A 15,314-nucleotide genomic window follows, 5' to 3' on the forward strand; every position below is an offset into this window, starting at 1 on the left:
CCTTCTTCTCTCCCTTCTGTGCATGACAGTCTCTGTCTCCACTCCATCGTCTGCATGTGACAGCCTCCGTTTCTCACCCATACTTGCAAGCTTACTGATGCTCCCCATTACTGTCTGTCTACTGTCCCAATTCTGGTGGAATAGTCTCAATTTTGCAAGTACAGTCAGAAAGTAAGGAATGTAAATGTAGGGCAGTATGTCTTACTGTGTATTACTCATTTACTCATAGTTGCCTACTCTCCCGAAATGTCCGGGAGACTCTCGAATTTCTGGGAGCCCTCCCGGACTACCGCAAGAGAAGGTTAACCTCCCGGTTTCTAACCACCTAAGTAGTAAAGTGGAGAGGGGTGGGGTTTAGGATGCAAATCGCACTTCATCCTGGCCAAATGATGCCATTCACTAGCCCCGCCCCCAAAACTCCCACCTGCACTACCATTCACAGCATCCACCATTGTTGCACTATTACTCCCAGTATGAATTCTGATTGCTCTCCCAGCATACACCATGACTATATTGTTATTTTCATATAAAAAAATATTACTGCCCTATCACCACAGCAACTCACACATGTAAAAATATCAGTGTTTTATATCCGTATAATTTACTATCTCTCTGTATTGTGCAAGTGTCTCTGGAATGCTCTTTGCATTGTGCAGGGGTCGTTGGAAGGCTCTTTGTATTGTGTTAAGGTCACTAGCAGGCTCTCTGTGTTGTGCAAGGGTACTGGAAAGCTCTCTGTATTATGAAGGGCTCATTGGAAGGCTCTCTGTATTGTATAAAGTTCACTGGAAGCCTCTCTGCATTGTGCAGGTGCTACTGGAAGGCTCTCTGTATGGTGCAGAGGTCACTGAAAGGCTTATTGTATTGCATAGATGCCAGCTGCTCTGCCTTTGAATAGGTTTCACGCTGCATTGTCAGTGTATTTGAAGGGGAAGGGATTGAATGGTGACCTAGCACTGTCTATATTGATAGTCATAACCTGTGCATGATCTACACGCCCATTCCAGTGGTGTGGCAGCATCCACACCAGCAGAGTGATGGCGCCCCATGCCAATTTGACCCTTCCTCTGACAATTTGGCCACGCCTATAACGTGAGGCGACTTTCAGAATATATTCCAGGGTCACTTTAAGTTTTCAATTCACCCTTGGATAATTCAATTATCTCCAGCTCCACACTGTGCCTCCTGTAACTTATGGCATACACATACACGTGTGTACGTGAAGACCTGATCACCAACTTAATCCAACTTCTGATCTTCCCTTCCCTACACTATATAGCCTTTGAAGGCATACCACTGTCATGATCTTCCATGAGGATGCAGCTTGCCTCCTGCAGCTCCTGTCTACTAAGAACTATGCTTAAACTTTGCCTTTATTTGAATCTGGCTTGCAGTACCTTCCTACCACCAGAGGTGCTGCTGTCCTACCGTTGTACATAGCACCCCACTAGCAAGAGTCAGCCTCCCTTCTTAATCAGCACCCACACCTGTTCACTGTCTTCATAAGACTGCCTCTCCCAGCAATCTGTAGCAGTTCATCGTGGTCTTTGCTGGCTGCTGCTGCTGCTGCTTATTCTCCAGAGTATCCTGTTCCCGTCTGACTTCCAGGTATTTGCCCCCACTTGTTCCTTGGCTTTGTTGTTTATCACCTGACCCAGACCCAGCCTCCGTTCTCGACTACGCTCCATCCCATTCCCTGGTACCTTTGTGGCTCTCCTGGCTTTCGATCGTCCTCTATCCTGACACCCACAAATCAATCCAGTGCCTCTTAGAAAGTCCTCCATTTGTTTACCATTTGTTACTTCTTGAATAACTCAGTTCAGCTTTATTGCCAGTCCTGCTGTTGTATTTGCTGCCTTAAACTGTGTTGCTGTTTTCTGCACCAATCTCTACCTAATAAAGACACTTTTTTTTATATCAGCAATCTCTCTGGAGTTCATACTAGGAATTCTGACAACCACCCATTTACAAACCCACTCTGGCGACATGGGGCCTGATTCATTAAGGAAAGTAAGGCAAAAAAAATGAGTTTACTCCTGGACAAAACCATGTTACAAAAGCAAGGGATGCAAATTAATTTATTATTTTGCACATAAGACAAGTACTGGCTGTTTTTTCATGTAGCTCACAGATACTTGATAGCTTTATGCTTACACTGAATTTTAAAGTTGATCTAGGACATGGCTTATCCCAACTATAAATCTGCCATCACGTATTAAATTTACCTCCCCCTCCAATGCAACATGGTTTTGCCAAGGTTCCGAGTTACTCATCTTTTTTTTTGCTTTACTTTCGTTAAAGAATCAGGCCCATGATGTGCACAGTACTATAGATTATAGCTGGTGGTGCTGGACATGGCGTTGGGCGGTGATACGCCCATGGGTGGAGCTAGACACTTCCTTGGACATAGGGAAATGTACCCCTTTCATCGCCGCACCAAGATGTTACTTATGCAATCTTACTGAAATTATTTTTCGAAGTTGGCAAGTAAAAGTGACATTCCTCAATAATATTTCCTAAAATGTTGATTTGCTGAAAAACAATAAACATGTCAAATTAGTGGGAAACTTCCCATAATTAGGATTTCTCAATTTTACCTCATTAAACTATTAATGTTGTATTCTAAAGTATATGTTTTCCAATGGGTTGTCAAGCCCTATAAATACAGATGCGGCAATAAAATAAGACTGCTTCTATGACCAAAGGTTCTTCCTACTAAAGCTAAAGCTAAGCTAATTACAGACAGCTCTTATGTGTTTTGGGCACCTCAAGTGCTTTGGAGGGAATAAAATAGTGCAGGGGCTTTTCTTGCACCTCCTGGACTTTGGTGGACCATAGCACATAAGCACCTATTACAGCACTCCCCACACCTACAGACTTCAGAATTATTTTAAATACACTCTTTCCCTTATCTGTTTGAGACAGCACCATGTCGTCATTTGTATATTTATTTCTGACTGACAGAACAGTGAAATTTGTAATCTACTTTCCTTAGAGACAAACAGGAAATAAATACAGAATCTGTTTGGCCAGTTGACACTGAAAGAAACCACATACATAGTAGTCATAGCAGCAAAAGCAGAACTGATATAAAGACGATCAAATGCAATCCCACAGCACACGGATGCAGGAGGAGCCTCAGCACTCTTCCTCTTGGAGCTGGTAGCTTCTGCGAGGTGGGGGGAGTGCATGCAATTGTGTGCAACCCTTCCCATAAGCACCAGAACTGCGCTGACCAGCCGGGTTGCTGGTTGTCAGAGGTACACCATGTGGTCATGTTCTCTTGGTTATAGAGAAATCCAGGCAAGGCTATATAGCACACTGGAGATTTTTGTTAGGGAGGGAGAGATGCTGCTAATTTTTTTTAAATCATGAAATCAGTACCAGTGCAAGGGACGTGCGGGTCATTCATTTATTTTCATTAGTGAATATGCATATTTGTTTCCGATTTATGGTACTAACTCATACTTGTGACTCTGTCCTCCGGGAGATCATGTGACAGGGGTAGAATTTCGTCCTTTTTCAGGATCCGGGAGGTTTGCTTACTCTTCCGGGAGTCCTGGAGGACTCCCCGAAATTTGGGAGCCTCCCGGAAATTCCAGGAGAGTAGGCAAGTATATTAACTATGATATCAATTTGTTTGCCTTGATCCCCTGTTTTTTTGCTTTTTACGTATAACCCTCCCTCCCCTTAACTACCAGAAGTGTGGTTTTCCTTTTCTCAGAAACCTAGCAATTTGGATGAACTCACCCATGTCAGTTTTGTAACCATTGCTTCTTTTTCTATGAAACAACCATGAGAAGTTGCAGTACGAACAGCACTGTGCTAATCTCTATAATAGATGCTGACTGTGTGGCTCTGTCCAATCAGACCGTGTGTCAGAAAGTAATATAGTGCTGTTTGGATTTGATTTCTCCTGGATTTCCAACACTGGGAGCATGGAGTGAGGTCTCTAGTTTGCAAGAGGAAGGCTGGTAGTTACAAAAATGATTTTCGGGTTGAATTATCCCTTAATATTCTCTATACAGGCCTTCTACAAAGAACATCACTTTAATAGAATATATTTATAAGAACAAGTTACATATTTAATGATGTAAGGGGCTTATTTATTAAAGAACCCTTATTGCAGTGGTAAAATATTACTTATTGAAATTTTACATGATTTAATCACTGAGGAAAAATATGAAAAGAGATAAGGATTAATAATCTCTCTGGAGCCCCCACTTTGTTCTTCTGAGCCTGTACAGAGATCTGAAAGTGTAAGATCGGTGTGAGCTTTTAATTCCAGTGTTAAAACTATATATCCAGTATATATGTGTGTGTGTGTGTATATATACACATATACATATATATATATATATATATATATATATATAGATGCATGAATGTATGTATGTATATATATATATATATATATATATGCATGTATGTCTGTATGTATATATATATATATATATATATATATATATATATATTAGGGATGAGCGCGCTCGGATTTCTGAAATCCGAGCCCACCCGAACGTTGCGGATCCGAGTCGGATCCGAGACAGATCCGGGTATTGGCGCCAAATTCAAAAGTGAAACTGAGGCTCTGACTCATAATCCCGTTGTCGGATCTCGCGATACTCGGATCCTATAAATTCCCCGCTAGTCGCCGCCATCTTCACTCGGGCATTGATCAGGGTAGAGGGAGGGTGTGTTAGGTGGTCCTCTGTGCTGTTTAGTTCTGTGCTGTTTAGTTCTGTGCTGTTTAGTTCTGTGCTGTTTAGTTCTGTGCTGTTTAGTGCTGTGCTGTTTAGTGCTGTGCTGTGCTGTGCTGTGCTGTGCTGTGCTGTGCTGTGCTGTGCTGTGCTGTGCTGTGCTGTGTTCTGCAGTATCAGTCCAGTGGTGCTGTGTGCTGTGCTCTGTCCTTCTGAGGTCAGTGGTGCTGCTGGGTCCTGTGCTGTGTCCTGTTCAGTCCAGTGGTGCTGTGTCCTGTGCTCTGTGCTTCTAAGGGCATAGTTATTTCCCCAATATTCCCCTGTGTTTAAAAAAATAAAAAAAATTTTTTTTTATAAAATACCAAAAACTACTTTAATATTTTTTAATTACCACAAAATTTTCACAACCAATCCTGCAGTATAAGCCCATTGGTACTGCAATATTACCAAGTTCACACATTCAGCAGTAAAAGTCCAGTGGTACTGCAATATTACAAAGTTTACACATTCTGCAGTATCAGTCCAGTGGTGCTGTGTCCTGTGCTCTGTCCTGCTGAGTTCCGTAGTGCTGCTGGGTCCTGTGCCGTGTCCTGTTCAGTCCAGTGGTGCTGTGTCCTGTGCTCTGTGCTTCTAAGGGCATAGTTATTTCCCCATTATTCCCAAGTTTGTAAAAAATAAAAAAAAAGTAAAAAAAAATAAAAAATTTAAAAAAAAAAAAAATATATAATAATTATAACCAAATTTGCAAAACCAATCCAGCATTATAAGTCCATTGGTACTGCAATATTACCAAGTTCACACATTCAGCAGTAAAAGTCCAGTGGTACTGCAATATTACAAAGTTTACACATTCTGCAGTATCAGTCCAGTGGTGCTGTGTCCTGTGCTCTGTCCTGCTGAGTTCCGTAGTGCTGCTGGGTCCTGTGCCGTGTCCTGTTCAGTCCAGTGGTGCTGTGTCCTGTGCTCTGTGCTTCTAAGGGCATAGTTATTTCCCCATTATTCCCAAGTTTGTAAAAAATAAAAAAAAAGTAAAAAAAAATAAAAAATTTAAAAAAAAAAAAAATATATAATAATTATAACCAAATTTGCAAAACCAATCCAGCATTATAAGTCCATTGGTACTGCAATATTACCAAGTTCACACATTCAGCAGTAAAAGTCCAGTGGTACTGCAATATTACAAAGTTTACACATTCTGCAGTATCAGTCCAGTGGTGCTGTGTCCTGTGCTCTGTCCTGCTGAGTTCCGTAGTGCTGCTGGGTCCTGTGCCGTGTCCTGTTCAGTCCAGTGGTGCTGTGTCCTGTGCTCTGTGCTTCTAAGGGCATAGTTATTTCCCCATTATTCCCAAGTTTGTAAAAAATAAAAAAAAAGTAAAAAAAAATAAAAAATTAAAAAAAAAAAAAAATATATAATAATTATAACCAAATTTGCAAAACCAATCCAGCATTATAAGTCCATTGGTACTGCAATATTACCAAGTTCACACATTCTGCAGTATCTTGTGCTACATATAATGGAGACCAAAAATTTGGAGGATAAAGTAGGGAAAGATCAAGACCCACTTCCTCCTAATGCTGAAGCTGCTGCCACTAGTCATGACATAGACGATGAAATGCCATCAACGTCGTCTTCCAAGCCCGATGCCCAATCTCGTAGTACCGGGCATGTAAAATCCAAAAAGCCCAAGTTAAGAAAAAGTAGCAAAAAGAGAAACTTAAAATCATCTGAGGAGAAACGTAAAGTTGCCAATATGCCATTTACGACACGGAGTGGCAAGGAACGGCTTAGGCCCTGGCCCGTGTTCATGACTAGTGGTTCAGCTTCACCCACGGATCTTAGCCCTCCTCCTCCTCCCCCCCCCTACAAAAAATTGAAGAGAGTTATGCTGTCAGCAACAAAACAGCAAACAACTCTGCCTTCTAAAGAGAAATTATCACAAATCCCCAAGGCGAGTCCAAGGGTGTTGGTGGTTGTCAAGCCTGACCTTCCCATCACTGTACGGGAAGAGGTGGCTCGGGAGGAGGCTATTGATGATGTAGCTGGCGCTGTGGAGGAACTTGATGATGAGGATGGTGATGTGGTTATTGTAAATGAGGCACCAGGGGGGGAAACAGCTGATGTCCATGGGATGAAAAAGCCCATCGTCATGCCTGGTCAGAAGACCAAAAAATGCACCTCTTCGGTCTGGAGTTATTTTTATCCAAATCCAGACAACCAATGTATGGCAATGTGTAGCTTATGTAAAGCTCAAATAAGCAGGGGTAAGGATCTTGCCCACCTAGGAACATCCTCCCTTATACGTCACCTGAATAACCTTCATAGTTCAGTGGTTAGTTCAGGAACTGGGGCTAGGACCCTCATCGGTACAGGGACACCTAAATCCCGTGGTCCAGTTGGATACACACCAGCAACACCCTCCTCGTCAACTTCCTCCACAATCTCCATCAGATTCAGTCCTGCAGCCCAAGTCACCAGCCAGACTGAGTCCTCCTCAATACGGGATTCATCCGAGGAATCCTGCAGCGGTACGCCTACTACTGCCACTGCTGCTGTTGCTGCTGTTAGTCGGTCATCTTCCCAGAGGGGAAGTCGTAAGACCGCTAAGTCTTTCACCAAACAATTGACCGTCCAACAGTCGTTTGCCATGACCACCAAATACGATAGTAGTCACCCTATTGCAAAGCGTATAACTGCGGCTGTAACTGCAATGTTGGTGTTAGACGTGCGCCCGGTGTCCGCCATCAGTGGAGTGGGATTTAGAGGGTTGATGGAGGTATTGTGTCCCCGGTACCAAATCCCCTCGAGATTCCACTTCACTAGGCAGGCGATACCAAAAATGTACAGAGAAGTACGATCAAGTGTCCTCAGTGCTCTTAAAAATGCGGTTGTACCCACTGTCCACTTAACCACGGACATGTGGACAAGTGGTTCTGGGCAAACGAAGGACTATATGACTGTGACAGCCCACTGGGTAGATGCATCCCCTTCCGCAGCAACAGCAACAGCTGCATCAGTAGCAGCATCTACAAAATGGCTGCTCATGCAAAGGCAGGCAACATTGTGCATTACAGGCTTTAATAAGAGGCACAACGCTGCCAACATATTAGAGAAAATGAGGGAAATTATCTCCCAGTGGCTTACCCCACTTAGACTCTCATGGGGATTTGTGGTGTCAGACAATGCCAGTAACATTGTGCGGGCATTAAATATGGGCAATTTCCAGCACGTCCCATGTTTTGCCCACACCATTAATTTGGTGGTGCAGCATTACCTCAAGAGTGACAGGGGTGTGCAGGAGATGCTTGCGGTGGCCCGCAAAATTGCTGGACACTTTCGGCATTCAGCCAGTGCCTACCGCAGACTAGAGGCACATCAAAAAAGCTTGAACCTGCCCTGCCATCACCTCAAACAAGAGGTTGTGACGCGCTGGAACTCCACCCTCTATATGCTGCAGAGGATGGAGGAGCAGCAAAAGGCCATTCAGGCCTACACAGCCACCTACGACATAGGCAAAGGAGTGGGGATGCGCCTGAGTCAAGCGCAGTGGAGACTGATTTCCGTGTTGTGCAAGGTTCTGCAGCCATTTGAACTTGCCACACGAGAAGTCAGTTCCGACACTGCCAGCTTGAGTCAGGTCATTCCCCTGATCAGGCTGTTGCAGAAGCAGCTGGAGAAAGTGAGGGAGGAGCTGGTAAGCCATTGCGATTACAGCAAGCATGTAGCTCTTGTGGATGTAGCCCTTCGTACGCTTTGCCAGGATCCGAGGGTGGTCACTCTTTTAAAGTCAGAGGAATACATTCTGGCCACCGTGCTCGATCCTCGTTTTAAAGCGTATGTTGTGTCTCTGTTTCCGGCGGACACAAATCTACAGCGGTGCAAAGACCTGCTGGTCAGGAGATTGTCCTCTGAAGAGGACCGTGACATGCCAACAGCTCCACCCTCATTTTCTTCCACATCTATGGCTGCGAGGAAAAAGCTCAGTTTTCCCAAAAGAGGCACTGGCGGGGATGCTGATAACATCTGGTCCGGACTGAAGGACCTGCCAACCATTGCAGACATGTCTACTCTCGCTGCATTGGATGCTGTCACAATAGAAAAAATTGTGGATGATTACTTTGCTGACACCATCCAAGTAGACATGTCAGACAGTCCATATTGTTACTGGCAGGAAAAAAAGGCAGTTTGGAAGCCCCTGTACAAACTGGCTCTATTTTACCTGAGTTGTCCCCCCTCCAGTGTGTACTCGGAAAGAGTTTTTAGTGCAGCGGGGAACCTGGTCAGTGAGCGGCGAAGGAGGTTGCTTCCTCACAACGTTGAAAAAATGATGTTTATAAAAATGAATAATCAATTCCTCAATGAAGTACAGCACTGCCCTCCAGATACTACAGAGGGACCTGTGGTTGTGGAGTCCAGCGGGGACGAATTGATAATGTGTGATGAGGAGGAAGTACACACTGTAGGGGGAGAGGAATCAGAGGTTGAGGATGAGGACGACATCTTGCCTCAGTAGAGCCTGTTTAGTCTGTACAGGGAGAGATGAATAGCTTTTTTGGTGTGGGGGCCCAAACAAACCAATCATTTCAGTCAAAGTTGTTTGGTAGGCCCTGTCGCTGAAATGATTGGTTTGTTAAAGTGTGCATGTCCTATTTCAACAGCAGACCTCTCAACTGCAGCTCATCCCTCCTCTGCGGGGATAATGTCTCCTGTGCTCTGACACGTCACTCTGTGTACTCTCAGCCTCAGGATCTGACACTACAGCTACCATGCCTCTTGTAGCAGCCCTCACTCCAGGGCCTCTTCCATGTGCAGTGTCCCCCTCTCTCTTGGGTTCACTATAGTGGCATGGAGTTCTCCCCCTCATCCAGGGCACACATTCCTTGCCCTGGCTCAGTCACCACGCTCAGACTTCCAGGCAATGCTGGGGGAGCCTGGGAGCTTCCACCCCAGGTCCCCAGCTACAACTCTCCTCTCCTGTGTCTTCTCTCTCTTTCTGACACTTTAAAGATCGTGCCTTTAAATGAAAAAGTCAGTCTTCATTGCACGACTATGTGCAAGTGCAACAGGGACATTTTTTTGGGTTTACAAAGTCAAACAATAACACTACGACCCTGTCTGTCTGGGGTCTGTCAATGACGAATTGTCTGGAGCATGTTTTGAGGAGGTATTGTGGCCCCGGTATCAAATTGGGTACCGGGGCCACCCCACTATGCAGTCCAGATACTTGTTTGGTGGAATTCCGACACGTGGAGGGTTTTTAAATTATATTGTGGCCTCGGTACCAAATTGTGTACCGGGGCCACCACACTACGCAGTCAAGATACTTGTTTGGTGGAATTCAGACCAGTTGAGGGTTTTATTATTATATTGTGTGGACCACTCTATCTATACCACACTACAACTCTATACCACTCTATTTCCTACTTTAATTCTATTTAATTCTATTTCCTACTTTAATTCTATTACTAATTAATTAACATAAAGAGGAACAAAAAAAAACAATTTTACCAAAAGTATAATATGACTTAGACTTACAAACACTACACTTGAAAGATCGTGCCTTTAAATGAAAAAGTCAGTCTTCATTGCACGACTATGTGCAACAGGGACAGTTTTTTTCTTTACAAAGTCAACTAATAACACTTGGACCCTGTCTGTCTTTAACATACTTAATGGGATCTCAATGACGAATTGTCTGTAGCATGTTTGGAGGAGGTATTGTGGCCCCGGTATCAAGTTGGGTACCGGGGCCACCCCACTACGCAGTCCAGATACTTGTTTGGTGGAATTCTGACACGTGGAGGGTGTATTTATTTTATTGTGGCCCCGGTATCAAGTTGGGTACCGGGGCCACCCCACTACGCAGTCCAGATACTTGTTTGGTGGAATTCTGACACGTGGAGGGTGTATTTATTTTATTGTGGCCCCGGTATCAAGTTGGGTACCGGGGCCACCCCACTACGCAGTCCAGATACTTGTTTGGTGGAATTCTGACACGTGGAGGGTGTATTTATTTTATTGTGGCCCCGGTATCAAGTTGGGTACCGGGGCCACCCCACTACGCAGTCCAGATACTTGTTTGGTGGAATTCTGACACGTGGAGGGTGTATTTATTTTATTGTGGCCCCGGTACCAAATTGTGTACCGGGGCCACCACACTACGCAGTCAAGATAGATAGATGCGTATCATAGATAAAGTACATTCAGTGGTGTGGGGCAAATTGAAAAATATTCAAAATGCACTGACATTATCAAAAACAAGAGGTTGTCACACGCTAAAACTCCAACATGTATATGATGGAGAGGATGGAGGAGCAGCCGTATGTGTAGTGTAATGCAGACCTGTTGAAGGTTTTTTATATATTTTATTGTGGTGCCCAGTGCCCACTCCTCTACGCAGTCCAGGTACATTTATTGGTGCGATTCATAAAAGTTCAGGGTTTTTAAGATATTGTGGTGACCCACTCCTCTACGCAGTCCAGGTACATTTATTGGTGCGATTCATAAAAGTTCAGGGTTTTTAATATATTGTGGTGACCCACTCCTCTACGCAGTCCAGGTACATTTATTGGTGCGATTCATAAAAGTTCAGGGTTTTTAAGATATTGTGGTGACCCACTCCTCTACGCAGTCCAGGTACATTTATTGGTGCGATTCATAAAAGTTCAGGGTTTTTAATATATTGTGGTGACCCACTCCTCTACGCAGTCCAGGTACATTTATTGGTGCGATTCATAAAAGTTCAGGGTTTTTAAGATATTGTGGTGACCCACTCCTCTACGCAGTCCAGGTACATTTATTGGTGCGATTCATAAAAGTTCAGGGTTTTTAAGATATTGTGGTGACCCACTCCTCTACGCAGTCCAGGTACATTTATTGGTGCGAATCAAACAAGTTGATGGTTTTCTTATTATATATATTGTGGTGACCCACTCCTCTACGCAGTCCAGGTACATTTATTGGTGCGATTCATAAAAGTTCAGGGTTTTTAAGATATTGTGGTGACCCACTCCTCTACGCAGTCCAGGTACATTTATTGGTGCGATTCATAAAAGTTCAGGGTTTTTAATATATTGTGGTGACCCACTCCTCTACGCAGTCCAGGTACATTTATTGGTGCGATTCATAAAAGTTCAGGGTTTTTAAGATATTGTGGTGACCCACTCCTCTACGCAGTCCAGGTACATTTATTGGTGCGATTCATAAAAGTTCAGGGTTTTTAAGATATTGTGGTGACCCACTCCTCTACGCAGTCCAGGTACATTTATTCGTGCGATTCATAAAAGTTCAGGGTTTTTAAGATATTGTGGTGACCCACTCCTCTACGCAGTCCAGGTACATTTATTGGTGCGATTCATAAAAGTTCAGGGTTTTTAATATATTGTGGTGACCCACTCCTCTACGCAGTCCAGGTACAATTATTGGTGCGAATCATAAAAGTTCAGGGTTTTTAATATATATTGTGGTGACCCACTCCTCTACGCAGTCCAGAAAGATACCTTGTTGCAACGTTTTGGACTAATAACTATATTGTGAGGTGTTCAGAATACACTGTAAATTAGTGGAAATGCTTGTTATTGAATGTTATTGAGGTTAATAATAGCCTAGGAGTGAAAATAAGCCCAAAAACTTGATTTTTAAACTTTTTATGTTTTTTTCAAAAAAAATCCGAATCCAATACCTTAAATCCGAACCGAGACCTTTCGTCAAGTGTTTTGCGAGACAAATCCGAACCTCAAAAATAACGAAAATCCGGATCCAAAACACAAAACACGAGACCTCAAAAGTCGCCGGTGCACATCCCTAATATATATATATATATATATATATATATACACATATATATATGTGTATGTGTATATATATATATATATATATATATATATATATATATATTAGTGACACGGGCACCCTCCTGATGATGGACCAAGGCAACTAATTGCTTGAAACAAATGGTGCTTTATTGTTTGCGTCACAATAAATGCCATATATGTTGACAGGAAGACAGCGGGCAACCTAACTCTGACTGTTCCCAGTTTCCCTCTCTGGTCACCGGTCACTAGCTGGTATAAGTTGCCATGCACAAATGCACAGTACGGGTTTATATAGTTGAAATTCCTCCCACAGCCTTAGCTTGATGGACAGGTGACACTCCCACCTTGCCTTTAAAAGGAAGTCTGCCCAGGGGGTAAATGTATCAAGGTGCGATTTTGCAAAATCAGCGATTTTATCTGAACAGTTTACACTCGCAGATGTATGAACCTGAGATTTCATGTAAAATCGCCAGATATGTGTTTCTGTCAAAAGCGAATTTTTCAAAATCGATAGAGTTCAAACTCCCGACTGTTTGCCACTCTAGCTATACAAGTCTGAAATGTATGAAGCTGTGATTAACCAAACTCTCCTGCATTCTAGCAGCGTGTTCAGTAAACACATCACTGTTACACTGTCTGCCTATACAGCCAGAGGTCCCGGCTGCTGTCAAAAGTGTAAAAATAGATAAAAGTTAAAAAAAGCGTGGTGTTCCCCCGTCCAGCCACTATTAACCCTAGTGCTGTCAGCCTACTGGTGGTTACGTGAAAATTGGGGAAAAAAATTGTGTTGGGTCTCCCCGATTTTCACTTAAGCAGCACTAGGAAAACCAGCCCGGGTGGGTGGCACAATAGCAGGGGGACACGCAGCAGGGGTCCCCTGCCATAATGACAACCAACCCCAGGTTGTTCAGCGCTGGGCTGGATTCCCCAAAAAAAACAAGCGTGCCCCCCCTCTAGGGACAACCAGTCCAGTGCTGAAAGAACTACAAGTCCCAGCCAGCCAGGGTGCCATAAACAGTGTGGGCATGCTGATAATTGTATAACTACAACCACCAGCATACCCATGGCAGCCAGGGCATGCTGGCACTTGGAGAACCACAAGTGCCAACATGCCATGACACCCACGGCTGGCTGGGAACTGTAGTTCCACAAAAGAAAATGTTAAATAAACCACCATACCCCGTTTATAGCCACATACATTTAATACAAATAATAAAACCACAATAAAGACACAAAACACCCTCATTTATACCACATACTTTTATTAATAATAACAAATCCCCAAAATACTCACCACTGATGTTTTCATCTGTCGTCAGCAGCTTTTAATACTAAAATGTCTGTAAACCAAGTCCCAAAAATATTTGTATCCAATAGTCCAGCTTGACCAAATCCAAAATAAATTTGTGTCCAAAAGTCCTGCTTGACCAAGTCCAAAATAAATTTGTAATTCCCAAAGTCCATTATTGGCAAATTTCTTCTGACCAGGAGGGCCCCCTTGTTGATTGAAGTCTTCTTATCTTCAACTAGAAGGACCCCATATTTGTAAGATCCCATCCGGAACATGCTTGTTTACAAAAAAAACAAAACAATGAGAGATGCCGCAAACAGTTTATACACTGTAGAAGCTCCGATACACAATGAACTTAGTTCATGCGCAAGGTCTATTTATAATATTAGGGGTTTCGTTGGATTTTCCCATGACAGCGTGGGAAAATCCCCTAATACTATAAATAGACCATGGGGCTGCATAGTCACAGACCAGTCAGAGTGCCCATGCTGATTCCTGTCCAGCACAAAAAGCAGACCAAGTACACCCATTCATGGCAATGGTAATCCCTCATGGCAGTGGCCTCTTTCAGCAGGATAATGCGCCCTGTCACACTGCAAAAATTGTTCAGGAATGGTGTGAGGAACATGACAAAGAGTTCAAGGTGTCGACTTGCCCACCAGATTCCCCAGATCTCAATCCGATCGAGCATCTGTGGGATGTGCTGGAAAAAGAAACAGAGTTATGGAGGCCCTGACTGCTAACTTCTTGATGCCAAATACCACAGGACCTGCTTCTAACATTTTGGTGCCAGATACCACAGGACACCTTCTGAGGTCTTTTGAAGCCCATGCCTTGATGGGTCAGAACTGTTTAGCGGCACAAGGGGGATCTACCCAATATTAGGCAGGTGGTTTTAATGTGGCTATGGGAGATATAATATACAAGTTACTGGAGGTGTGAACAGAACACATTACCACTGCAGTACTCATTAAATATGCTTTCCCATGTAAAACCGGGAAGGCTTTTCGTCCTTTGATAAATCTGCCCTAGGTGTTTGGAAGAAGAATGTATGTTATTAGTATAAGTATTAATTGGGATTAACTAGAAATGTCACTGCATTGTTCCTTTGTATATACTATATAATTGAATGGCTGCAGTGTAAACAGTCCATAGAAATTAAGTACAATGTGAAAAGGTGTTAATTACATACTTCTAACCTCAATACACTGATGCTTTGTGTGTGTGGCTCTAGTTAAATCTAAACATTGTTTTTACAAATTCAACAAATATATTTTATTGTAGCAATGTATTAGTGTTTATTTTACATATGCAATTAAATAATTGTTTCTATATGTACAATCAAAAGTTAAATATTTTGTTTGCTTGAATCTCTCATTATCTAAAATATAGGTACGGACATGGCTTAACAGTTGTAGGCAATATTGCATTCGTATTTGGAGGTTGTACCACTACCAGTACTCTGGTAAGTAACATTTTTTAGTCACTAGAAAGCACTTGTAATATCACTT

General features: G+C 43.1%; 1 protein-coding gene across 4 annotated transcripts in view; it reads left to right on the forward strand.

The window, feature by feature from the left end:
- LOC142156541 (uncharacterized) overlaps positions 1 to 15,314 on the forward strand; it is a 122,725-nt gene that overhangs the window by 33,260 nt on the left and 74,151 nt on the right. For 2 of the 4 annotated variants that reach the window (XM_075211122.1, XM_075211121.1), the window contains exons 1-2: positions 3,186 to 3,260; positions 15,196 to 15,268. In XM_075211122.1, the coding sequence (XP_075067223.1) occupies positions 3,190 to 3,260; positions 15,196 to 15,268 (144 nt within the window). In that variant the 5' untranslated portion in view covers positions 3,186 to 3,189. Of the gene's footprint in view, positions 1 to 3,185; positions 3,261 to 15,195; positions 15,269 to 15,314 lie in introns of those variants that run through there. The other 2 variants (XM_075211123.1, XM_075211124.1) reach the window with 1 other exon arrangement.

The sequence above is a fragment of the Mixophyes fleayi genome, chromosome 1 (genome assembly GCF_038048845.1).
Source record: "Mixophyes fleayi isolate aMixFle1 chromosome 1, aMixFle1.hap1, whole genome shotgun sequence".
Lineage (NCBI taxonomy): Eukaryota > Metazoa > Chordata > Amphibia > Anura > Limnodynastidae > Mixophyes > Mixophyes fleayi.